Source organism: Rhynchophorus ferrugineus, unplaced genomic scaffold (assembly GCF_030347505.1).
Source record: "Rhynchophorus ferrugineus isolate W39M unplaced genomic scaffold, kcgeb_rfMv2 rfM9, whole genome shotgun sequence".
NCBI classification, from domain to species: domain Eukaryota; kingdom Metazoa; phylum Arthropoda; class Insecta; order Coleoptera; family Curculionidae; genus Rhynchophorus; species Rhynchophorus ferrugineus.
In genome coordinates, this window is record NW_027472588.1 from 15,624,104 (window position 1) to 15,649,529 (window position 25,426).

The 25,426-nt window shown below is 31.4% G+C and overlaps 4 protein-coding genes across 6 annotated transcripts; 2 read left to right on the top strand and 2 right to left on the bottom strand.

Moving 5' to 3' along the window:
• Positions 1–1,467: 1,467 nt before the first annotated feature.
• LOC143202151 (salivary C-type lectin 2) lies at positions 1,468–3,244 on the top strand. Of its 2 annotated transcripts, none has more exons than XM_076413447.1 (3): positions 1,468–1,720; positions 2,850–3,090; positions 3,144–3,244. In XM_076413447.1, exons 1-3 carry the CDS (start codon positions 1,519–1,521, stop codon positions 3,172–3,174), a joined length of 474 nt encoding a protein of 157 aa, XP_076269562.1. In that variant the 5' UTR covers positions 1,468–1,518; the 3' UTR covers positions 3,175–3,244. The 2 variants fall into 2 exon arrangements, with proteins under 2 accessions (XP_076269562.1, XP_076269563.1); XM_076413448.1 differs by having other exon boundaries at positions 3,150–3,244.
• Positions 3,245–7,083: 3,839 nt separating this feature from the next.
• LOC143202150 (salivary C-type lectin 2) lies at positions 7,084–8,872 on the top strand. The gene is made up of 3 exons (XM_076413445.1): positions 7,084–7,323; positions 8,463–8,691; positions 8,748–8,872. Exons 1-3 carry the CDS (start codon positions 7,122–7,124, stop codon positions 8,797–8,799), a joined length of 483 nt encoding a protein of 160 aa, XP_076269560.1. The 5' UTR covers positions 7,084–7,121; the 3' UTR covers positions 8,800–8,872.
• Positions 8,873–15,167: 6,295 nt separating this feature from the next.
• On the bottom strand, positions 15,168–17,717 carry LOC143202153 (salivary C-type lectin 2-like). The gene is made up of 3 exons (XM_076413450.1): positions 17,359–17,717; positions 15,391–15,625; positions 15,168–15,321 (listed from the first exon to the last, which is right to left on the bottom strand). Exons 1-3 carry the CDS (start codon positions 17,582–17,584, stop codon positions 15,312–15,314), a joined length of 471 nt encoding a protein of 156 aa, XP_076269565.1. The 5' UTR covers positions 17,585–17,717; the 3' UTR covers positions 15,168–15,311.
• Positions 17,718–20,082: 2,365 nt separating this feature from the next.
• Positions 20,083–24,124, bottom strand: LOC143202146 (C-type Lectin CRL). 2 transcript variants are annotated; one of them, XM_076413438.1, is made up of 4 exons: positions 23,885–24,124; positions 20,780–21,014; positions 20,649–20,729; positions 20,083–20,168 (listed from the first exon to the last, which is right to left on the bottom strand). In XM_076413438.1, exons 1-3 carry the CDS (start codon positions 24,099–24,101, stop codon positions 20,681–20,683), a joined length of 501 nt encoding a protein of 166 aa, XP_076269553.1. In that variant the 5' UTR covers positions 24,102–24,124; the 3' UTR covers positions 20,083–20,168; positions 20,649–20,680. The 2 variants fall into 2 exon arrangements, with proteins under 2 accessions (XP_076269553.1, XP_076269552.1); XM_076413437.1 differs by lacking the exon at positions 20,083–20,168 and having other exon boundaries at positions 20,525–20,729; positions 23,885–24,123.
• Between the last annotated feature and the right edge of the window lie 1,302 nt (positions 24,125–25,426).

A 25,426-nucleotide genomic window follows, 5' to 3' on the forward strand; every position in this document is an offset into this window, starting at 1 on the left:
TAAAATAAATCATTGAATAAGAGTTACAAATTATTAAATAGTGTGTCCAGTAGGAAGGTTCAATTTCTTATAAAAGAAGTCTCATAAATAAATTAAAGTAGGGTTTAAAGACAAGACTTTTAATCTATTTCAAAATTATTTTATTTTAAGGGAAATAAATGACAACTTTTTGAACCTAAACGACAGTGCCCTTTCAATTCGTCTATAATATAAAGGAGAATTAGTAGGTTCTAATTAGTAGGTAACTAAATACGCTCATCGAACCAGATACCAAATTCATATTTTAGAATATATGAATTTCGTATGAATTGCACCTCTTTCCTGACAAAATTACTAATAGGATGTACATGGTTGTTGTGCCGTCTCAACATTCGTTCGCCGGTCTGCCAGTTATGGCTTCGTTCCATTCAATGCACAATGTATGATTTTCCTAACCAAATTTACATGGTATATTGTGCATTGAATGGAACGATTCCATAACTGGTACTCAGTGAGAGTGACTACATCCTAACCAATATGCCCATCTTGGTGCAGAAGCATTGCTGAAAATCTTTACTCCACTTTTTGTCCAAAACTCTTTTTTCTGATCTCTACTGAATCTAAAACAACTGTTTAACATCCTAGTCAATTTATTGAATTAGTTATTTTTGACATATCTCTAGGTAAAATAACAACTTTCTACACAAGCTGCTCGTTATAACCCAATTGTAGGTATTTTCCAATCAATGAATGGGGGACCATAGAACGGAGATCCGGCTCAAACTCTGAAACAATTTTAAGTCAGCTTAGCTCAATGTTAATCTATTAATCATGTGGTCACAAATTTTATATGGGATGGGAAAGATGCAGAGATAGAAAAACTGTATAATACACAAACTGATTGAAAATTACACTTGGAAGGGTTCCAACATTGTAGCTTACCGGAAAGGTATTTAGTGTTTTCTCTCGTATATTGTAACGGCCGATGAAAAGTGAATATATTACGACTATTTTTAGTGCAAAAGTATGGGTGAGACATGTTAGCAGAGCCATTCATATACAACGAACGGTGTAATCTGTTACGAACTGCTAAATCAGAATGAAGCTGTTAGTGTCTACAAATAAAAGGGAAAATTTTAACATAGGTATATAATTTATTCGATCTTTTTGCAATACTTCATGTCATTATTATTAGTAGTATATTATTAGTAGTTTTATTATTAGACATATTTTATAAAACCTAATAAATATTATGTTGGGTAGAATTACTATATGGCACGTGTAACAATATTTACTGTAAGCTACTGAGAAGCAATTGCTTCTCAAAAATGTGTTTTTACGACCTTATTTCCTGTTAGATTATAAAAGGAGCGTTATCAGTAGAGCTTATCAAAAAGTGAAAGTTGCACTCAAAACCATAACTTGTTGGTTTGGTTGGAAAAGGTCGTTATATCCGGTTTTTGCGATATATAAGACAATATTTTTTCATAGTTATTCGATTATGCTATAAATTCAGAAGGTCCAAATCGAATCTTCAAAATGAATACGATTGAAATAATGTTAGCATCTATATTTGTATATGCTGTAACAACTTCTGCCAATAAGTATGTAATATCCAACCAAAAAGTGACATTTCAGGATGGTTATTTAAGATGCCATCAATATGGACTGGACCCAGCCGAAGTGTTATCGGAATCTGATGAAATAGAACTGGAAGAAGCTTTAAAGTCTCTTAAAGAGAGTAAGTATGTGTAAATATTAGTAATGAAATACTGTTAGTTTATCAATATTAATTGTTAAATGTTACTAGATTATTTAAATAATTTCAATAACTTATATTTCTGAATTATATTAATGTTAAATCAATTTGGACTGTTTGTAAAGCTTTACTAAATTGGGTGTGGTAATTATTTATATTATCCAGGGTTTAAATAGGTTTATCATTGATCTAATACGCAATAATATATTTATTTGTACATTATTTGTTTTAATTATAATTAAATATTACTTAAATTAAAAAGAAATTATCTAATTATACTAAAAAATTAAGAATTGTGTGATAAAAACATTTTTCTATTTCCTCAATAGTAGTATACACTTTGGTACTTTGGATGGATCACACTGGTTATGTTGTTAGGCATAATAACAACGAGGGCACATAACACTTTATTTTGGAATCTCTTATCTTTTATTTCGAACCTTTAGTCAGAAAGATGACAATACTAAATTTGTTAGTAATACCCCACAGTTCGATAACATACGGGTCTAAGAATTGACTTATATTGCAATACCTTATTATCCAAACAAAATTTGGATTTACACCCTATAAGTCAATACATCTGGTTTGCTTTAACTTTTTTTAAAGTTATTTACGTTTTACTAGCATCCGTTTCTTTCAAGTTAAGTGATCCAGATGCATTCCCATATATTTAGCACTATCTTCTTGCGGGAGTTATTATTAATATTTGCCGGAGGACAATTTCTTCATCGCAAGATTAACGTCACGTGAGTGAATGGTGAACCACAAATACATTTCGTTGAGGTTAGATGGCTGATGTTTTATTCGATGATAAAATCGCCGTATCGTCACCATATGCTGCCACAGTACTCCGCATTTTTTGATACTAACCAATAATAAGTGTCTTCTGTGGTCTATTGTGACTGTGAATATAGTAGGACATCAGCCAATTATTATCTTAAATAAAGTTTGTTCGATGATAGCCATGTTTAAACTCAAATTATTAGTTGATGTGTGGTTTAGATAAAATGGCACAAAACTTTTCCTATCGATATAGTAATTTTTATTAGACGTCCAAAATATTTTATCGGGATTGCTGTTTAACTTTATAAGAAAGTTACATATATTTTAGCTTCAGTTGATCCTTTCGAAGGCTTCTGGATGTTTGCCATTATTTATAAGTCAGGAAACAAAACGGAGTCCTTCTGGTTGAACTCGAAGTTACCGCTGTTTTATTCAAAGTTTTCGGTTGGCCAGCCCAATGGTTCTGGTTATAACTGTTTGCAGATATATCGACCCAATACCGGGCTCTTTGCTTGGAATGATATTCCTTGTGATGCAAAAATCCGATTTATATGCCAACGTAAACAGAGGTAAGTAGTACTTTAATCTTTTAGTTGCGCATTTATTTTGTTCATTTTAAAAGTTATAGGGGCAACATGTGTTCTGACGAATGACTAACTAGGGACTGGCGATTATCAAGATTAATAAAAAATTAGATGGTTTGAATAAATAATGTGTTAGTAAGTGGATTTGTTTTTGTACTAGAACCTTATATTATTTTAACCCAGATCTGTAACAACTCTAGAACACTAAATACAAGTATATTTGATTTTTATTTGCATTTATATATAACTTTTTATGTCTATTAACTAAAATAATAATGAACCCAGTTACGAACTTTTTTTGCAATATAGAAATTATGATAAAGTAATGCCTTTATAATCATTAAATAAACTATTGACTTCTCACATCTTAGATCTATAAAGTAAGTAAATAAAATAATTGATAAAATGGTCAAAGAATAATTTTCATATAGTTACATATTTTATTACGTTAATCATTAAACATATTGATATTTATCAGCGGTTTAAAATATCCCATGTGCACTATATAAGCAAATTATGTAGTTAGTTTCACTTTATATATTTTCATTAATTCATATACGTATTATTATAATGTCAATATAAAAATGTCTAAGCATTTTTTCACATAAAATATATATTGGAAAACAATTCATTTATTAAAAAACAGGCTTATTTTATATAAAAGCATTTATTTCCTTACATTTCTAAATGAAATTGTATTGTTCTTTACTTATTTATTCCATTATTCAATCGTTAAAAGTGGCGAAGTGGAAAATGTGACAGCACGGCCCTGCTAGTGTTGCGATAGGCGCGGGTTTCAATCCTGCTGAAACAGAAATGTACTTTTTGTTTACAATTGTAATTGTAAATGCCTTTATAGACAACAGCGGAAAATCCGACAAGGAATAACTATCCCAGTCACAGTAACCAAGTTGGGTAAGACTGGATGTCTTATGAGATGATCTCTAAGTTGGTCACTGGCCAGTCGGTAGGCTTAATGCCGAAGACAGTAGTTCGGAGCCCAATATAAACAATAGGTCCAGTCTAAATAAACCCTTGTTGATAAAAAGGAGACTTTAAAATGTTTAAGAAAATCCATTTTATTGCAATAAATGAAGTAAAATTAACAAAAAATAATCCAAGTAAGAAGCAATTAGACACACGCAAAAAATATAAATAAAACAGAAACTAGAAATATAATTTATTTTCGCATAGTGTATTCACATATTTTGGTTAGATTTTTTATGGTTTTATCCTTATATTGCACATCAAATTTGTCTGAATACGGTAAAAATGTATAGATGATGTACTTATCTCTTGTGAGTTCTGGTTTTTTGTTATCTCTGATAATTATTATCTTGATAGTTAATAGCATTTGGTCGTTCAATATACAAAATACTTTTCCATACTTTCAAATCAGAGGATCTAACTAACTTAATAGTTTTAGAGCGTTTTTTCGGAAGCAATGAGCCCACATTTTTAATCAGTTCTCTTCTTATAAGTAATATCTGTCAAAATAATATAAACATAAAATAATTGTTAATACAGTAGTAGTAGCACATACAAGCAAACAAATGAAATATTCAACTTCACCAGATCTTGTATTTTTTACATATTTCTATAGTATAAACACATCCATCACCTATATGAATTCGGTTTCGTCTGTTTTATAATAATTTTTTTTCTTCCATTTGCTTGTTCAGATTCATATTTTTTTAATTTGCTTTTGCTTTGAATGTTTTTTATAATATGCCATGTGCATAAGATACTTTGTAGCCTGATTTTCATAATTTTTGTCTAGATTAAACTACAATTTTACTAAAATATAACATTTTTCTAATAATTCATACCTTATCTACGTTTGTATTGTCTGCTATTAGTCTCTAATAAATAATAAATAATTGTATTACCTCAAAAAAATTTTGTAAACCTAAAATGAACCTAAAAAATACCCCAACCACAACTCTAATCTATTAACAGCAGCGTGTAGTTGGAAAATTTATCAAGCTGTTGTTCGCATGAAAGGGCATGATCAGCTCGCATACCTTTCGACATTTATTGTCGTTGTCTGAAATCTGTCAAGTGAATTTAAAATAAATGCGCGTGTACAGTATCGGCCAATTCCAGCGGGCACTAGAATGTCCTATTATATGAGGATACTGTAAATTGAAGGTAATTTCAGTTTAGCACAGGCACATTTTCATTTATTTGAATTAATAGTCTGAGTGAGCAAGCGCACACCTTGCAAGCTCTACGCAAATGCATATACTTTGTCTTGTAAATGGTGATAAAAATTGGGAAACATTCGAAAATAAAAAGACATATTCTATTAGAAAATTGTATATAGTCTATAAGCCATATTTACATAAAGACTTGATATTATCAATTGATATTGATTGATATGTTATTCATCTATGTCAAAGAAAAATCTTCACCAGACCATCGTACTTTTCACCTAAAATAAGACGCCAGGCGATACCTCTTCTTGTTTGTTTCACTACTGCACCTTCAGAGTAGTAGTCATTAGATCATTAGGGTGTCATAAATGACTAATGTTATAAGTTTTGTTTATTCGATTCAGGTCAACTCTTACTGGTAAATTTGATCTTTTCAAAGTATCGTTCTCCACTATTCTTGCATACTACAAAATCTAATTTTTTTATTATTCTAATATAACTTTCATCAGCTTTACCTCAACAACTAGTAGCAATACTTAACCTATAAAAAAAATTAAATTACAACTAAAATATGATATGATTGAAGTAAATGTCTAATTTTTATCAGTTACTGCAATTTTTGCTACTATTTTTGATGAAGAAACCCCAGTAATGAATCGACTACCGAACTGATGATGATGATGCTCTTGATTAACATATTGTACGTTTACTAACCTAAAACCAATGGATGGTTGATCACAATGAAATATGTATAAAAGTTATAATTATCTTTAATATTACTTCTACTGCAATTTTATATTATTTCTTTCATACCCGTTGCAACGTTTTTATTTAAACAAAGAATAATTTTTTTCTTTGTTCTTTTTATCATTTTGAAATGTGCAGCTATATCGGGATGAAATTTTGGCATGTGCTGACTTCTATTGAAACTTCTATGACTGATACCCTTGAAAACGTATTTTTACACATTTGGGGGTTATTATTCTCACTACAAACAAAATTGATGCGGTTTAGATATTTTGACTTTATAAAACTTAATATTATATTCTGTACTTAGCTTTGTTCTTCCATATTTTAACACCAAGTTATGTTACAATACTAAGAATAACACAACAAATTAATTATTATTAATATAAACTTGTTAATACATTATAAAATATAGATATTCTAGATTATTTATTTTCACTCGGTTAATTTTAAAATGGGCGATTATATGCTGTAGGCAGAGAAAGGGAGGGCGCAATATAGCCGATTGGGTGTATGCCGCAGTTTCATCAATCCCTTCAGCTTAATGTATTATTTTTATATGTTGTCGAAAACAGTATTTTAGATGGTGGGATCTGAAATGTGTAATTGATTATGAGCTGCTAAAACTGATTCTGATTACCACTTCTTTGGGTCAATGGATCGTTGTTACCCTATAATGTTTTTTTAATAAATACATATTAGCAAAAATATTTTTATTATAAAACAATTATAAAAACCTATTTACTAATATATTGTGCCAACTGTTATGGATAATTTCCTTTTTAAACTGAAAATATGATCCAAATATTTATTATAGCAACTCTCTAATATGTTAAAAGTAATTAGAGTAAAAACTTGAATTTTTATTGAATGCTGATATAATTATTTGTTCAGATTAAATTGCTTCACGAGAAATACACCGTTAAATCTTTATTTCCTGTTAACATGCAAAAGCCAAACAATTAGTGAACCTTATCAAAAAGGTGGAGGCTGCACACCAAACCACATGTGTAATGATGTGGTTAGTTCTGCGAGAAAGATTATAACTTCCATCTATATATAAGCCGAGATTTTTCCAGATTTACGCGTCTGTATTTTGTATCGAATTCGAAAATGAAGTCGGTTGCCATAATATTAGCAAATATCCTTTTAATTATTGCAACAACCTCTGCAAATAAGTACGTGATATCTAATCAGAAAGTGACCTTTCACGATGGTTACTTAAGATGTATTCAATACGGATTAGATCCAGCTGAAGTGTTATCTGAAGCTGATGAAATAGAGTTGGAAGAAGCTTTAAAGCCCTTTAAAGAGAGTAAGTATGTGCCAAGTATATGCGTAAGTATATGGAGTAATTTTAAACCATAATATTGATAAGTCATTATTAACAGTCGTTTTTAACTGCCTCGATATCTAGTAATGTGTTGGGAAAAGTAACTTTTTTTTGTTTTTTCAATTACAACATTTATGTTTTGCTCAAACATTTAAGACATTTATTAGAAATAACCTAACCTACTAATTTTGCCCAACTTTCTATTTTTAAACTTATTTTACTATAATTTTATATTGCAATTACTATGTTGTAAGATTTGATCTCATTGAGTATATCATTGCATAACTAAATACAAATTATATTTTTACCTACATTGATACATTATTACATTTGGTCTCTATATTTTAACACATTTTTCTTAACCAAAAAGTTATTTCTCGTAGTTTATATATGTTATTCGATGATTCGATGAAAATGTGGATTACGTGTAATATACGAAATAATTCACTAATGAGACTTTAATAAGATAAAACCAAAATATATCTTTTAAAATGTCATTATAGTTTCTATTTAAAGAAAGCTTTTCAGAATAATAAAACTGTGGCTGTGCAAAAATATCTCTCATAACACGTCAATTGAAAAGTCCCCGGCCTACCATAATAAAACATATTTTTTGGCAAAATTAGTTTTTTTTAGTCAACATAATTCCTTTCGAGGATGAAATTCATTTTGTTGTTTTTTTAAATGTTTTCGTCGGTAACAAACTCTTTTGGGCGTCCACTGCAATCACCGTCTTCGGTACTCATTTCACCACGTCTAAACTTAGCATACTTGTTGGTTGATTTTCCTGGGGCAGTGTCCGCAAACTAGGCATCAGGTTTTTTTTGCTTGAACAGTATTTTTTCTCTTCAAAAAGCAATATTTTATCAACAAGCGAAATCCTTTTTTATCCATTTTTTTCACACAACAAATGTTGTTTCACTCCAAATGCTATAATTCACAAACTAATGATCCGATAGCTGTCAAATGTATACACGCATCTTTTGAGGGTTAGGGTTAAATAAAAATCAAATGGATTTAATTCTAGTAGCGTCATCTATGTGTCAGGCCGGGGACTTTTCAATTGAACTATGAAGTGGTGTTGTCCACTCATATTATATTATTTGATATTGTATTTACAGTTGGTGCCCTTGAAGGTATCTGGATATTTTCCAGTAATACGGGAAACAAGACAAACTTCTTTTGGTTGAACTCGAATTTGCCACTATTTTATTCTAAATTTTCGGTTGGTCAGCCCAATGGTGTTGGTTATAGCTGTTTGGAGATATATCAATCCAATACCGGTGTTTTTTTCTGGAACGATCTTGCTTGCGAGACAAAACTCCGATTCGTATGCCAACGCAAACAAAAGTAAGTGACTATTTAGTAATCTTTAGAGATTTATATTATTATTTTAAAATTTGTAGTGATAACATGTGTTCTGATAACCAAGTTGGGACTAGGAATCATCAAGATTGATGTGAAAAATAAATTGAGATATAAAACTAATTTTGTAAACATTGGTGATTTTAATAAATATTTTTGTTGATGATTCTCATTTTTATATTATTTATATAAATTATTTATATATATTATTTTAATAGCTTTAATAATTTGTATCTTGTTTTGATAAATTCCGATTAGATTATAATGGACCGTAGTAGAAAGCTGATATTTTGTATGAAGAAACTTATTTGACAGTTTTGTAAATAGTTGGATCAATTTTGTTTGAAATTACGTCAAATATGTTACAATTTTTCTTTGGTAGAGATGACCAATGTTGCTTTGTTACACTGTTACTTCTATTAATGTAACTGTAAAGAAAAACCAAGTGAAATTTTGGTTCGTAAACAGACCGTGGAAAGATTAATTGCCGAAAATTTGGATAAAATCATGAAAATCCCCAGGTCAGATAATTATAGCAGAGTTTCTATTACTAGTGAGCTACAAATTTTATGAAGAGCCGTTAGGAGATATTTAGGAAAAGCCTGGCTATGTAAAAATGATGGCTAATACTAATATAATCCAAGTTAAGAATACACTTATACACTATATAAGTTCTTGTGATTTGGTTTGCTTCTGAACTTCTGATTTCCTATGTGTTGTCCAGTAGCTATATTGCTTCCAGGTTTTTGTGATTTAGCAACTTAATTTCGTATTTTAATGCGAAATCTTGGATGACTTCGTATATTCATTTGATTTCGAGGTCATCGTGCTCTTCGTTGGTTGCGGCGTCCAGAACAAAGGCAGTGGTTGAAGAAAGGTAAGGCAGGTTTTTAAATTTTTTAATTTTTCAAATTTCATGGGAAAGGATGGAAATATTTATAAAAATTATACTTTTCTAATAAAATCTTTAATATGTAGCTGCTTAAAAAGACAGTTTCTATAGAAATGACAGCAAGATTTTGTAATCGCTCGTGGTCCATTCCAGACCTTCATTGCTTAATTAATTTTAATTTATAGCACGATGTCTAAGCGGTAGTTACAGAAGTTGGTATAATAAATAATATACGTAAAGTGAAATAGCAATGGGAATTAATGAGTTAAATTGTTTACCATAATGTAACTAAGTGGTTTCACTACAGACGACGTCACATTTTTACAAAATTTATAATTACTGTTCCGTCTATATATTTTCCGTTTCGATATTCATCGGTTAAAGCTTGGTATAAACATTAAATTTATTTATTTATTTAAACCCGTCAATACATTATATGAACATTAACAGCTTACAATACTACACACTAGATTATAAACAGTACAATATATACAATAAAATATTTTCATTTACACAATAATAAATGTATGTTACAAGTGTTGAAGTAGGTTTATGGTCTGTAGATAGTCAATCAGCAGATTCAGTTGCTCAGGTTGAACCAATTGTTCCACTGTTGTCGGATATCAAGTTGTGTCCTTAAGTAATCATATTTTTGGCAGTCCAGTAGGATGTGTCTGACGCTAAGTTGAATCTGGCACAAATCACATAAGGGCGGGCTCTGTCCCTTCATCATATCATCAATATTCATGTGTCAGTCTAGAGTGCCCCGCAGTCGTGCGAGGACGCTTGACTTATGTCTCCTGATGTTATTATGGTCTATAGATTGATAAAAGATCCTCTTGACTCCCCATAATTTATTGTTTTTTATGAGAAGATTCGCATTCTAATTGGGTCATTTGCCTATTTAGGCCCTTCATATAGACTTGGGCATCTTTTTGCTGAACAGTTCGTTTAACTTGATCGACTCCTCTTCCCTACTTGCCAGATGGTCGGCTCTTTGATTTCCAGATATTCTTTTATGGGATGGGACGCAGAGGTATGTTATTCTTACACCCCTAAATTGTAACTTTGTCTGTACTTTTCTGAGTAATCAGAGAGTGGACGGTCTTTGCCGATCTTAAACTCTCTAGGGAACTGATAGAATCCGATAGTACTAGTATGGATCCAGCTCTGGACGGAATTTGAGGGTGCTTGCATAGTTTAGTAACAGGAGCTCTCGCCGTGACTCGAGTGATGAAATATCTGCCTCGCACTGCAAACTTTCAACCGGACTAGTGCGGTATGCTTCCAGTATAATTCTCATAGCGGCGTTTTGTATGGTATCCAATTGATTCATGTATGAAGGCGGCGCGGTAATATAACACTGGCTTAATCCAATTTGCTTCTTATCAGCGCCTGATATATATTGCTCAACGATATTCTGTGTACTCCCCAATTGATGTTGGAAAGGTTTTTTAGTAGACCTATGTCTGCCAAACATTTATTCTTGAGATAATTTATGTGAGGGAGCCAGTTGAGCTTGTGACCGAACACTAAACCAAGGAATTTGTGTTCTGGTTTGTTTATCAGGTTTTTACCCTCTTATAATAATGTTGCTATTCGCGAACAGTTCCTCCATCTACAAAAGTGAACGCTCACGGTTTTCTCTGCTGAGAACTTCAACCCATTCCGTCCGGCCCACGCGGGCAGTTCATCGAGGCAATTCTGTAATAGGGATTGGCTGTACTTATGGTTAGTATGTTTGTGGTAGATAACCACATCATCTGGATAAATTCGGGCGTTGATCTAAGTGGGAATGATTTCGTTAATGGAGTTCATAGTAATTATGAATAGTAATGGGCTAAAACAGGAGCCCTGAGGTACATTGTTGGTTTGGTGATATGTTGTAGATATTACTCCATTAACTCTGACCCGGAAGCTCCTGTCAGTCAAGAAGGATGCAATGAAGTATAAACATTAAATAAATCTTGATAAGAAGACTTACACAAACAATTAAAACATCAGAATGAGAAGATAGTAACTCAAATAATTCAATAACAGATCATGGTTTTACAAATTCTAGATATTTTAATTTCACATATATTTCCAAACATGTTGGTGAACAATTCTTTGGTATCTATAAGCATGTGACTAAACCCTTTACCTGAAAGATATTTGTTTCAAGAGGTATTCAGACGATTCAGACTATTGCAGGCCTCCAAAATATAAGTTGGTTTTGTTTAAAGAAATTTGGCAACAATATCAATTTTGTGTATAAGTACTCTATAGTGTCATAAGACTAACATAACATATGGATAAAATCACATTTGGTTGTTTTAACTACAGAATTTTATCGAGTTATTTGTTGCAGACAAAACTCAGAAAGAGCATAGTAAAAGATCATTTGTATAAAAACTTCTCAAAATTAAATTGGGACCATTCATTTCAAAACCATTAATTGAGAAAATAACAGTTATATATTTTATGTCTTATATTGTCATTATAATAGTATATTTTGCAGGGGTTGGTGCTGGTAATTGTATAGCGTTATAAAGCAGAAATAATAAAAATCCTGTAAGTTAGCACTGCTATACTAGGGGTATTAAAGTTCGAACCTGGAGCAACAAGTTGGATCGGGTTATGTGGGACCTCCTCCGAGCTTACCAATACTCTGGTACGAAACCGCTGACCCCTTAAGTACTGCTGCATTAAATTTGGGGATATGGCTAAACTGGTAGCCGTTATCGGACACGAGGATCCGGCGAAAGAGCAGTTAGTGAGACTAACTGTTGATTCGTAATCTTAAGTTAACACACGACTAGATGTCGTGTGGGGGCAATAGTTATTAGTGCGGCTACGGACGAGGTCGTTGCAGTTGGAACTGGAAAAACGTGAGGTTAGCGGTGACGCGGTGTTAAGCACACAGCGGGTTTTCAGAAGATCTTGAGCTGGGTAGTTGTTTGAGGAAGGATTGAAATATGAAGTGATTGATTTTTGGAGTGTCAGTTTCTCTGTGAAATTAATTATTTCTGACAAACCATGGAGTGTTTAAGATTCTCATGAGGAACTTATTTTGGAAAACTTGAAGTCGCTTCATCTGGTTTTTACAAATTTGAAGTAGACATTAGATCCGTACCATCCATCTTCTATGTGGTAACTTCTTATGTAGGGTGATTTTTTCGAAATATTTTTCATATATTAGGTGCTTGTATGTACCAGGCATCAGAAATATATATTGGTGATATAATGAGTTCTGTGAAAAGTGGATAAAAAATAAACAAAAACATACACTTCTTAACAATGCTCTAATCTATCTCAAATATGGTAATCAATACGTTAGTTTACGCATCACGAGTTAGAATAAATATTGCATAGAATATTAACAGTTATAAAATAGTTTCATAGAATTTTAGTTGGGACACATAGGACAGAGGACAACGTAGAAAGCAATAAATGAAAGCCATATAAGACCATCTAAAAATGAGCTATCTAGAAGGACAAGATCGAGAAGTTGTATAAATAAAAAAGTAACAATGCAATTTTACTTAAATATTTAGGATTTAAAAGAATGTATTAATTGTTTTTATAATATATGTTTTACGTGAAAATTATGGATAAAAGATTAGGACTATATGAATACATAACTGAAGTAATGCAGGATATAAAAAGAAACTAACTACATAATTTGCATAGAAATGTGTTCCTTCTATGGACCTTCTATGGGACAAATATAAGAAATTATAAAGTATTAAGAGTACGTTTGTGAACTTTTTAAGGTATTGATGTTATGTTAAGGTGCTTAATGATTAATGCAATAACATTTGTAACTATATGACATATTATTATTTCAAACTAACAAATAAGTAAATGAAGCTGTGTACAGTTATAGTATACTTATATTACTTACGCTCCAAGTCCGAAGTTATTTGTCAAGTAATATATGCTAACCTATTTTGTTCAGTATCGGTAATTCATATCAGTAATTCTAAATACATAGAAATCTAACAAATTCTCAAAATCATTCATTTTGAACAACTGGGATAAGTAATTCATTGTAATCCAACTAATAAAATTATTTCGTATATATATATATATATATATATATATATATATATATATATATATATATATATATATACATTTGGGGTATATTTTGAGCCTCGCCTCTTAGATTTTTGTACAGCTACTTTGTTGATATATGTTGATGTTAATCGTTTGCTGTTTTAATGATTGCAAATGATCTCTTATCTGGTAAAGATTTTTTTGTGATATAGATGAAAAAAGGTATTTTGATTATGTAACATCAGCTTTTCCCAACAAATAATTTTTGAAAATGAGAAAATCTCCAAAATATAGTGCTTGGGCTAAACACACTAAAAATTACTTTTACTGGATTTTTAGTTATTTTAGTATTTACCTACAAAAGAAAGCTGTTAACATTTCATGATACTCTTGAGTTTTTGTTGTCCTACGAGTGTTATTTCTAGTGTTAACTTGTTATTTGTTATTTCCAAAACGATATATCAAAAACAATTTCGTCTTTTAATTTTACACCGCTTCTTGATGGGAAAAGATAGCGCGGAAGAGAAACAATGGCCTGAAAAATGAAATTATAGGGACCCCGCTCCATCAGTAAAAACAATAAAACGTTTGTTTGCTGACCCCAAATGTGGTCGTAGAAACACCAATGATGCAGAACGCAGTGGACGTCCAAATGGGGTGGTACCACCAAAAAACATCAAAACAATCCACAAAATCGTTATGAATGATCGAAAAGTGAAGTTTCGTGAGTTAGCTAACATCGTAAATATATCGAAAGAACGTGTTGGTTTATATTGCATAATGATTTAACCATGACAAAGCTCTGTTCAAAGTGGGTGTCGCGTTAGCTCACAGTTGACCATAAACAAAAACGTGTTGATGATTCTGGGCAGTGTTTGGCCATATTTAAACGTAAAAACTGGAATTTTTGCATCGATATGTAACAATGGATCAAACATGGATGCATAACTTCACTTCGGTATCAAAACGATCGTCATCTGAGTGGCCAGCAACCGGTCAACCCCGTCCAAAATGCCCGAAAGCACAAAAATCGCCTGGAGAAATTATGGGCTTGATATTTTGGGATGTGCGTGGTGTAATCTTCATCGATTACCTTAAAAAACGTTATTGGAGCGTTTGAGGGCCGAAATTGCAAAGAACCGACAGTATATGGCAAAGAAAATAATATTGTTTCGTCAAGATAATGCATCGTGTCACAAGTCAATCAAAACAATGGCGACTGAACATAAATTGAAGTTCAAAGTGGGCCCACATCCACCGTATTCGCCAGATTTTACACCGGTAAGAATTTTCGCTCGAATGAAGAGGTTATCGCTCAAACTGACGTCTATTTTGAGGCAAAATATAAATCGTTCAAAAACGATTGTATTGAAATGTTGTGCTGCGCTGGAATAATTGTGTGCCTCTTGATGAAGATTACGTTTAATGAACAAAGCCAATTTTTAACAAAAAACTCGTTTTCTTTGTTACGCCCGGGACTTTTCAGGCCCATGTGTTATAATTAATTTTTTTTAAGCAAACTAGTTAACACTATCATAAAGTATTTTATTAGGATCATACATTATGGACTAAAATAATTATTAGATAATATTATTAAAATATTTAAGTACTATTATATTCAGTTTAAAATAGTTCCTTTAATTATACTTTCTTCCGTTCCTTCTACGATTCGTCAGTCACATCTGAAAAATTATTGTTATTTTAAGATATTTATTATTCTACTATTGTTATACGAATTTGTGTTTACTTACACTTGATTATGTTGACAAAGGAATCGAATGTTTGAATTACAGGGTATATCGTTCCAGGCAAACCGACCAGGAGTCGTATGGAAAACATGCAAGCAGTTCTCCATGTTGTTGTAGTTGTCTGGTTGGCCAGCAGAGAAATTCGAATATAGGAGACGTCTACCAGAATTTAACCAGTAATAGGCCTTCTTCTCGTCCAAGTTTGTTGCAAATATCCAGTATCCATTTTCTAGTCCAACTAGACAAAAGGTGTTTTTATTGTTAAAATATTTTTAAGAGGGATTATTTATTAACATTGGTACCTATATACGCTTTACTTAAATTTTTTAAAACGACATGGTTTTTGTCTGGACAACTTGTAGTTAAATTACTTATGAATGTCGCCTTATTTTGCCCGCCAAATTGCCTTTGGTGAATTTCACTGTTACCAAATTTGTGATCTATGGATTTTTATGAACTACGCTTTCACTATGGAAATTGTAGAGCACCATATGAATACAGGTAATTTATTGTGGTTTAGTACACTATACCTTTCTAAAAATGTTTATCTTTAAAAAGCTCTGTAGTATTTGGAATTATTGTATAACCCAAAAATTTTATAGAAGTTACGTTATGATACGCTGTCCATTGTAAAATTATAATTCATAGTTCTTTATGGATATATTGGGGCAATATTCTTTTGAAACTGCATCGACTACAATGTTATGAAACTAGTTAATTAGAACTTATGTTTTGAGACAGTTATTTAGGGTATATAGACGAGATAGAAAAAAAAGGGGCAATATTTACGTTTTTAATATGAGTATATTGCCTATACAACGTCACATTGTTTCTATAGAAATTGAAAAGAAAAAACAGATGAAAATAAAATTGATTTTATTCAAAAGTGAAACACTGTTAATGACAATTTTCTTGCCTATTGTCTAGACATATAGTAGTTTTATGAACATGAATTTTGAGACTTGGAGATTAAATTTCAATGATTCAATGATCAATGATGAATTTTCAATTGATAGTGTAATATCGCATTGCAAGCAGTTTTATCGAATTCGATAAAAGAAATATTGCCGGCTTGGTGGCGCAGTGCTTAAGGTGACAGGATGGTCCTCGTACTGTTTGCTGATGTTTTGAAAAAAACAATATATAGGCAATTGAGTTGGATTTTAAAAGTCTCCATATTGGAGATGAATAGGTACTTCAGAATAAAACTCGGCTGAACTAACATTGCTGCATGTGTTCGCGTGGTTCTATAACACTACTTGTATTAGTAAGAGTGTGGAACTGTTATATACCAAGAAATTTGAAACTAACGTATCAGAGCAAGATATTTACGGGTACTTGTGAGCAATCCTACATCAGAATTGATGATATTTTCAAGACTTAAGAGTATTTAGTTAGTAGTGGGCAATTTTGGAGAATTATAGGCAGCCTTTGGTAAACTTCATTGTTTTCCTCCTAATTTTGTGACGTGACCATTTGCAAGCAATTGGAAGATAAAATCCAACGAACTAGGTACTAGGTAACGATTCTAGTACTAGTAAAAGTTCTGTTTCATATGTTTAAAGTTTAAAGTTTGAAAAAAATAAAAACGAACATTTCTTGTAAAAGTCAAATATATTTCGAAGGAGTGTAAGCGTATTCAAATGAAGGACATTAAAACATGTACAGTATGTATACATGTACAACATATGCATATATATTTATAATTTTTAAATGTATATAGCGTGTATCAGTGAAATCCATTAATTACTAGCTTATATTGTAGTCTGAAGTATTAAACTGGCACTTTAATAATGATATTGGTAAATTAAAATTACTGAAATATTCATAAAGTGATTGATGCACCATACTTGGAAAATAATTGATTCTATCCCAAATGAAAATGTAATCAAAAATTAAAAGTGATAAATATATATATGTATATAACTATATACATAAATAAAATAATTAAAAATTAGAAACACAGCTTACGTTTTTCATTTTTTAATAGCTCCTCGACCATTTTCTGTTCGGCCAATGAATGGATTTCAGCGGGTTCATACCCGTACTGGCGACAAGTTATGAAGGCGGTGTGGAAACCCGCTTTATCACTCGAAACAACGTATTTTTTCGGAGATACACATTCCGCATTAATATTCACTAACACCAAAACTGAAATTATCAGTTTCAACTTGCAGGTCTCATGTAACATACTCATGTTTATAACGATGTTTTGAATAAATGCGTTACCCGTTTATATAGCTGTGTACGAACAATGAACTCGTCTTGGGATTCCTTTATGTGTATACTGGTTTTCTTCGTACAAATACAATTAACACTACAAAGCAGAATATGCATAATGTAAATTCCTTAAGAATACCCACATGTCCTGCATAATAGCCACAGTCCGTATAACACTTTATGATGTTATTTAGTGAATATTATACCTATATATAGACTATATATACCGCTAGATATAGATGGAAGACCGTTAGTTTTCTGTTAGTGGAATACTATTAAGTTATTTGTTATATTATGTAATGGTGTAAGAGGAAGGTATATATTTAAAGGTGTGAACAGCATCGGATGAGCTCGAATTTGAGAAGGAATTGAGAGGACCAGTAGTTATAAGTCCTGTATGATAAATAGTTTAAGATCAACTAATCTGTAAAGCAAGTATGGAAATTCCAGATATCTGTTTTAGTGGATTCGCAGGAAATAGTTTCCGAGTTACTTTTGTCCCACTCTTTTACCAAAACTGGCTTTTCCATCCGCCAGTTGGTTGAATGATGTGGGAGATAGAAATATACTCCCAACTCTCTGATCAAAAATCCCCTATAACGGTTCAACTATGTTCAAGTCTAACAATTGCGCTAGCCATGAAACATGTTTAGTGATACTCTAATACTCGCCAAACCAAGACAGGACAGATCTTTATGGCTCTGTGTATAGGCGCATTACAATCTTCGAACATAGCTGTGTTTAACAGCAATATGCTAGCCATAGTAAGAACTTCATCATTGAGTGTGTCGATATATTCATTCACAGTAATCTTATCAGTGATGTGGATCAAACGACCAGCCATATGCCACGATATTGCCGCCACAATCATAATGGAATTTCCCCATGTTTGACTGTAGTATGTAGTCAGTCGGAACCGTGGATTTCTTTTGGGGTTCTCTATGATCGACCATTTGTAGAAAGAATGTAAACGATAAGTCCATTTATATACTACATTCTTTCAATCATCCTACGCCCAAGTTTTATGACAGTTGTACAACTTTGCTACACATCAACTTCGTACAGCATTCGAAACTTTGCCTTAATAAATGTTTCTCAATTGAAGACCTCTCATATATGTTAATTTTGTAGAGCTTCCGCCATACTGTTTTTGTTAAAATAATATTACACAAGTGAAAATTGAATTCCGCTGTCATTTTTGCGACAGTACTTTTATATTGTCTGGCCACAATTCATTTAATGTTCGTCGCTCCCTTTCAGTTAACTAGGGGTTTCGCCTACTATTCCTCTTCGTCGACAATGTTTTTTATATGCTATTATTACCATAGCGACTGTTGCTATGATAATCTGATGAGTTAAAATGATTTTAAACTAGATTTTAAAAAAATGTTTTCATAGTTTAGAGTAAGACTATGATTTTGAATCAAAGTAATAAGTTAAGGAGTTGTGGGAACAATGGAATTGAAATTATAGATATAGAATTGAAAGTGCGGATCTGGATTAATAAATTAATTGTAAACATGATCAGTATTGTTCGAAGAGTACTTCTAATATGGCTAAATAATAATCAGTGAAGTATATATGGTTTACAAAAAAAATCATAAAACAAAGAGATTGCAGCTGAGGGGTATTTTGGTGCATCAATATAAAAGCTATATATAAATAATATCAATGAAATTTCAACAATCTTTATTATATTAGTTAACAATTCTCCTTTATTTGAACTCTATTTAGTCGAATTAGGATACCTATATTAGCTTAAAAATATAAATGTAAAGATCAATTTTATTCGAGGATTATAACCTTTGGAGTCGAACAGATGAGATGAACTCAGATCTTCGGTCCTTATGTAAAGATTGCTTTATTGTTTTCGAGTTCATCGGCTGCCCTTTGGTGACATCGCATCATTTGGAACTGGTTTTTATGCTGTTGTTGTGCATCGAAGCGTGTGAACATGCAGATACGGCGTCTTGGAGTATATTTAAAGTGTTTTTGTTAGGTTTTTGGATTTATACGCCGGTAAACGTGGAAAAATCATGAAAAATAAATTAAATATACTTATTTTCGAAATATTAATGATTTACTTATTTATTACAGGTTATTGGTCTGGTTTTTGATTGGAATTAGATCTGGTTTCACGAAATTTTTCTGTTCTTTTGTGTCTGGTAGAACAGTCATGTATTTAATTTTAAGTTTTTATTTATTAGCCATGTATAAATAAAAAAAGGAGCATTTCTAATAAATAATATCTTCAAAACTAATATCTAACGCAAAGTTTATAAAATGTTTAAAGCCAGATGAAACAACAGCCTGGACATTGTTTCAAACTGTTTTTCGCAACTTTCTCGGTACCCACAAATCGCCGACTTACAAGCACGTCATCGACAATTTGTTGCAAAATTGTCACAAGACTGATGGTCGAATGTCTCTCAAAATACATTTTCTGCATTCATATTTTGATTTTTTTCCGAAAAACTTGGGCGCCACCAGCGACGAGCAAGTAGAGCAGCTACAACGAGATAGAGTGAAAATTGAAAGACGGTACTGTTTAGCCCTAATGCCTGAAATAGTTATTTATAGTTTTTAGTTCAATAAATGACCGTTATTGGTCAAAAAAATAATAAAATAATGGAATTATTGAATATTTAGAAAATTAAATCCAGTTTCAAAAAAAAATATTTGCTGATTTGGATGCAGCTTTATATTTCACCTTATAAACAGCTTTTGGTTGCTCACTTCCAAAATCATGTATATTTGTGTAGTCTGTGAAAATGGAAACTGTTTACAACAAAAGTTATGAAATAAAGTTATTGCTGTTGAGGGCTATTTTGGTAGAATTCCGGGAATCTATGTTTCAATATAAAAGCTATTCTTCAGATATAAATTAAATTTATACAGAAATAATGCTCAATTAAAATATAGTTATGTATGTTTGTTATTGTATACTAATTACAAATCAATTTATCACAGCATCACTGAGATTCAAACAATTTTTAATGTATTAGTTAATTAGTTGTCAGAGAATACATGATATATATCACCTCTTGTTTATTTCTCCAGGTGACAGTCAAAGTTAACAATTAGAAACTCTATTGCCTTCACAGGCTTCCTGATTTTTCTCCCTGAAATACAGCTTGTTATTTGGTGGTATGATAAAGAATTTTTAACTTACCCCTGATAATGTTGACAGAGAAATCGTATTTGTGAGGTGCAGGGGAGATCGTTCCAAGCGAAATGGCCAGGACTTATATGGAACACTTGTACGCAGTTCTCGTTGTCTTTGAAGTTATCTGGTTGGCCTTTGGAAAAATTCGAATAGAATAGACGTCGTCCAGAATTTAACCAATAATAGGATTTTTTGTCGTCTAGGTTAGTAGCGAATATCCAAAAACCATGCTCAAGTCCCGCTGAAATATACAAATTTTAAATTAATAATTATAACTAACCTACATTTTTTCTTATTAATAACTGAATATTTTTTATATTAGAAGACAATAAAGCATAGGCATATTTAAACATATTCTAGCTATTAGGTGCTCTCATATTCTGATAATTTTGTACTTTAAATATGCATTTATTGCTGAACGTGTTTACAATACATATTAATTTTCTAAAATTTTCAACTTTTTGGCAAAATTACGAAACTTCTGATTTGGTTGGTGTCCAATCAATTTTCCATCATCCTTAAAATTTCGAAAAAGTATGCCGTGCTGCATCTATATGAACAAGTGGTAATCTGAAGGCACTCTATCTATAGTCTATTCAAAGTTATTTTGTACATACGTCATCTAAATTTGTGACGTCAAAGCGTCGCAAAGTTGCCGCATCAACTCTGAGTTCAGTTTGGTTATGACAAAAAAATTTTAATATAAATAAAATAGTTGAACAAAAATGTTATCAAATTTAAATACATTAATGTTAATACATTTAAAAATTACAGTTAATTTTGCAGCCACAATAGTTTATAAGTTAGAATTATAATCTCTTATCACTATTGCTTTCAAGAATTTTGTATACGTCTGACAACCGGGTTACTTTGGCAGGCTGGTTCGGTTAGATGTTCGAACTAATCAGACATCATTGTGTCTCTTTTTAACTAGAATAAAATGAGAAGGAAGATATTGTCTGATTCAGAAACGAATTTACAAATTGCGGCAAGCAATACAACAAACATCTTGATGATGTATCTAAAAAAAATTGAACAGACTATAGTGAGTACTGTGAGCGCGGCAGAACTTCCAATTCAAGCTACATTAGTGTATGTCTCACAATTTTAGCAATTTGTGGTCAAGGATTGTCGTGCAAGAGGATGAATTTCTTGAAACAACACCTCGGACGTTTTATTCAGTTGACCGACAGATATCTGTAGTAACACTTTCATTCAGTTTTAGGATATCCTGCACCTTACTATCCCAAACACAAACCGACAGACTTTATGACCATGAATATTCTGCTTCGGTGTCGATCTAGATGACTCTCCTTGACTAATCCGTAAGATTTCTCACTTAAAATTATCGTAATACAACCACATTTGTATTACACTAAATGCAATACACCATAGATAACTCCTCTTTTTACCATGCTAGCAATCACAACCAAGATTTTCAGCCAATTCATGTGGTTAAAGCAAATGATTCATCTACTGTTAAGCTGCATTAAAGTCAGTTGAAAGTTACAGATAGATTTTCGTTTAATAAGTTTTTCAAGAGTGAGAACTATTCACGGCACTCTACGAATATAGTCCGAGAAGAATTGGACCTGTTTTAAAAACAAATGGTGGATCAATACTTTTTAATAAATAAATATTGTGTATATGCTGAGTGCTCACAATATTTTGTATATCTCCTGTATCATAGACCTATAGATTCCTCGTTTTCTTTCATCAAATAATTTTTCAAGGAATCAAAGATTTCTTCTCTTCCTTTGATTTTCAAGAGGTGGGAGACGGTATATTCCTATTAAGGATACCGAACAAATATGAATAGTTTTCGCTAATATTTCTGTGCCCGATTTATCGATATTCTGGGTCGATATTTTTCGATATTTCTTCAAAAGCGTCCAAAGACAAATATAGTTATTAAAAACCTAGGGCATTGAAGGAGACTATTGAGTTTTTGTTTTCAGATTTGTTACTGTTACATTGATACTGTTAAAAAGAAGTATCGATTCTATATATCGATATATTGATAGATTTTTGAAAATATCGAATAATATATCTCCGCGACCGACATTTTTAATTAGTATCTCCGCTCTCGATACTAAAATACTAAAGTTTTAATATGGGTATGAAATTGCATTTATGTAAGGAAAACATAATTTGCACATAGATATAAGAAATAGTTTAGACACTAAAACCCTTCAAAACAATATTCTATAGGAGTTACAAAAAAACTATGGAATTCACCGTTAACAACAATGATGTCACCGTTGATGGCCTTCAAACAGATACGGCTAAAAAGTACCGATTTTTTATTTGGTTATTTTTGAATTCAGCAGATTAAAATTATCTATTATAAATAATTTTTAATTACTGTGGTTTATTAATAACTTTTTCTAGTTGACTCAAGTGATTTATCAATGCAAATTGTTTTGTTAGTTTTTTTTTACATATAAAATTATTCCCTGCATATAACTTTTAATCCATATAATATAGCAAAACATTATCATTTTTTATTCTATATCATATTTCGCATATATAATACACTATAAAAACAATCAAAATATTACTTGTATATGTCAATAATTTTCTTCAAATTGCAGAAAATTATATATATCTATGTTTTAAAATGAAAATCAAAACACCCATTTTTTATTATTTTTAATATTGATAAGCCTGTAACAATATTTTTATGGTGAATAAAAATTTAAATTTTAGGTAACAACATTTTATCATCAGTTTTAATATTGATGAAATCGTGAAATTAAAAAATACAAATAGAATTTCGGTAACTCTCGACACTTATAAATAAATATTAAATACAATAAGTAATAATATATAACATTTTGTAATCAAAAACCGTGTGTCATTAAGTCCAATTATATATATTCGATTCAGGATTATTTGTTATAATATTTATATTACATATTCCAGTGACAATAAATAAAATTAAATAAAATAATTGAAATATTCACACGAGTAACTATATTATTTATGTAATTCTGTAATTTTTACGAGCGAGCTACTTAATACCAGCATATTAAATACTTATCTGCAGCTCCAACACTACTGCTCTTTGCACAGCTATTTGTATATATTTTTGTACAATAAAACACTTACCTTTCTCATGTTTTAAAAGTTTTTCCACCATTATATGTTCTTCTACAGTGTGGATCTCAGCTGGCTCGAATCCATATTGACGACACGTTATGAAGGCATTGTGAAATCCCATTCGATCGTTAGAAGCCACATATGTTTTTGGTGGTTTACATCCTCCAATATTTGCTATCGACAATGTAAGAATGAACAGTACGCTTCCAAGAACTTTATAGAACATTGTTGGTCTTATAATGCTGATGTAAGTAAATATATCTCGTATATATATTTGCACAAAAACAAATGGACACGTGACATGTTTTGAAAATCTGGTTATCTCACTATGAATACAATACTTATGAATAATACTCATCAAAAATATTATGTAAATTTATCAAAATATATTCGCACAGATCGTCCGATATCATGATTTAAGCGAGTAACCTTGACAAAATGTGACGTAAAACTATGAAATGTATTGGATTTAAAATTGAAAACTATTAAAATTGTATTAAAACTATTTTGTTTTAACGGAAAGAAGTGACGCCTTACTCAATCTTATTCTAATATAGACGAAACCCTTATAATGTAAACGCATTCGATACGCACAAACATCATTCTGTAGGCTAAATTTATACCTACGGCGTATAATGAAAATTATAATTAATAAAAAAAATTAACATCTTAAATAAATAAAAACAGGGATCAAAATAAATGATATAAATACAGCTACTATTAGCTATTTACATAATGAATCGTAAAATAAATACAACAAATATTAAGCGTGCGTGTTTTTGATATTGAGGTGGTCGGGTAACAGTTCTGAAAAGGAAATGAAAACGTACCTGAACAGCTAAATTTCAATTACAAGGGTGACATTAAAAATACATATGAAATATAACAAGGATCGGTGATTATCATGACAGATACTTCTAATTTCAGGTAATAATGGAAATGATACTGCTGCCAGCTAACAGTACTGATAATCGATTATGCTGGTGGATCATAGTACTAATAATTAATGGTGCCGATAAATAAATATTGCGACAGTAATGGTACCGATAAGAATTAACAACAAGCTTTCTCTATAATAGGTGATAATAATGATGGGCAATTACAACATATAATGGATAATAACGATAATTGATAGGAATGATATTCTTTACTATGCTCAAGTATGACAATTGCGAAGGGAAGGTAATATGCGACGTACTAGCTTCTGCCATAACACTAACAAAAATGGACGTGCAATGATATCAAGAAAGGTAGGCACACGAGATCTTGCCACTAATGTTTGTAGTACTTGCTAAACTGCATTAACCGAAAGAATACGAAAAAAGTTTTATCAAGACAATGCACGGTTACACACATGCATAGTCACTGTGGCAAAAATTAATAAATTGAGCTACGAAATGCAACTCCATCCAATATAATGCCCAGATTTAACTTTCTCTGACTATTTTTTGTCTCCAAACCTCCTTGTTATTTCGGTCGAACGAAGAGGTCATCAATGAAATAAACGAGTATTTTGGGCGATAAAAATCAATTATTTGAAAGTAAGACAAA

Excerpts from the sequence above, each read along its gene's own strand:
- LOC143202151 (XM_076413447.1), top strand. The coding sequence starts at position 1,519 with ATGAATACGATTGAAATAATGTTAGCATCTATATTTGTATATGCTGTA. Across the intron at positions 1,721-2,849 it reads TTTAAAGTCTCTTAAAGAGA|CTTCAGTTGATCCTTTCGAA; the intron begins GTAAGTATGTGT and ends CATATATTTTAG. Across the intron at positions 3,091-3,143 it reads ATATGCCAACGTAAACAGAG|TTATAGGGGCAACATGTGTT; the intron begins GTAAGTAGTACT and ends TCATTTTAAAAG.
- LOC143202150 (XM_076413445.1), top strand. The coding sequence starts at position 7,122 with ATGAAGTCGGTTGCCATAATATTAGCAAATATCCTTTTAATTATTGCA. Across the intron at positions 7,324-8,462 it reads TTTAAAGCCCTTTAAAGAGA|TTGGTGCCCTTGAAGGTATC; the intron begins GTAAGTATGTGC and ends TTGTATTTACAG. Across the intron at positions 8,692-8,747 it reads GTATGCCAACGCAAACAAAA|TGATAACATGTGTTCTGATA; the intron begins GTAAGTGACTAT and ends TAAAATTTGTAG.
- LOC143202153 (XM_076413450.1), bottom strand. The coding sequence starts at position 17,584 with ATGAGTATGTTACATGAGACCTGCAAGTTGAAACTGATAATTTCAGTT. Across the intron at positions 15,626-17,358 it reads GCTATTAAAAAATGAAAAAC|TTGGACTAGAAAATGGATAC; the intron begins GTAAGCTGTGTT and ends CCTTTTGTCTAG.
- LOC143202146 (XM_076413438.1), bottom strand. The coding sequence starts at position 24,101 with ATGTTCTATAAAGTTCTTGGAAGCGTACTGTTCATTCTTACATTGTCG. Across the intron at positions 21,015-23,884 it reads ACTTTTAAAACATGAGAAAG|CGGGACTTGAGCATGGTTTT; the intron begins GTAAGTGTTTTA and ends TGTATATTTCAG. Across the intron at positions 20,730-20,779 it reads CTCTGTCAACATTATCAGGG|GGAGAAAAATCAGGAAGCCT; the intron begins GTAAGTTAAAAA and ends GCTGTATTTCAG.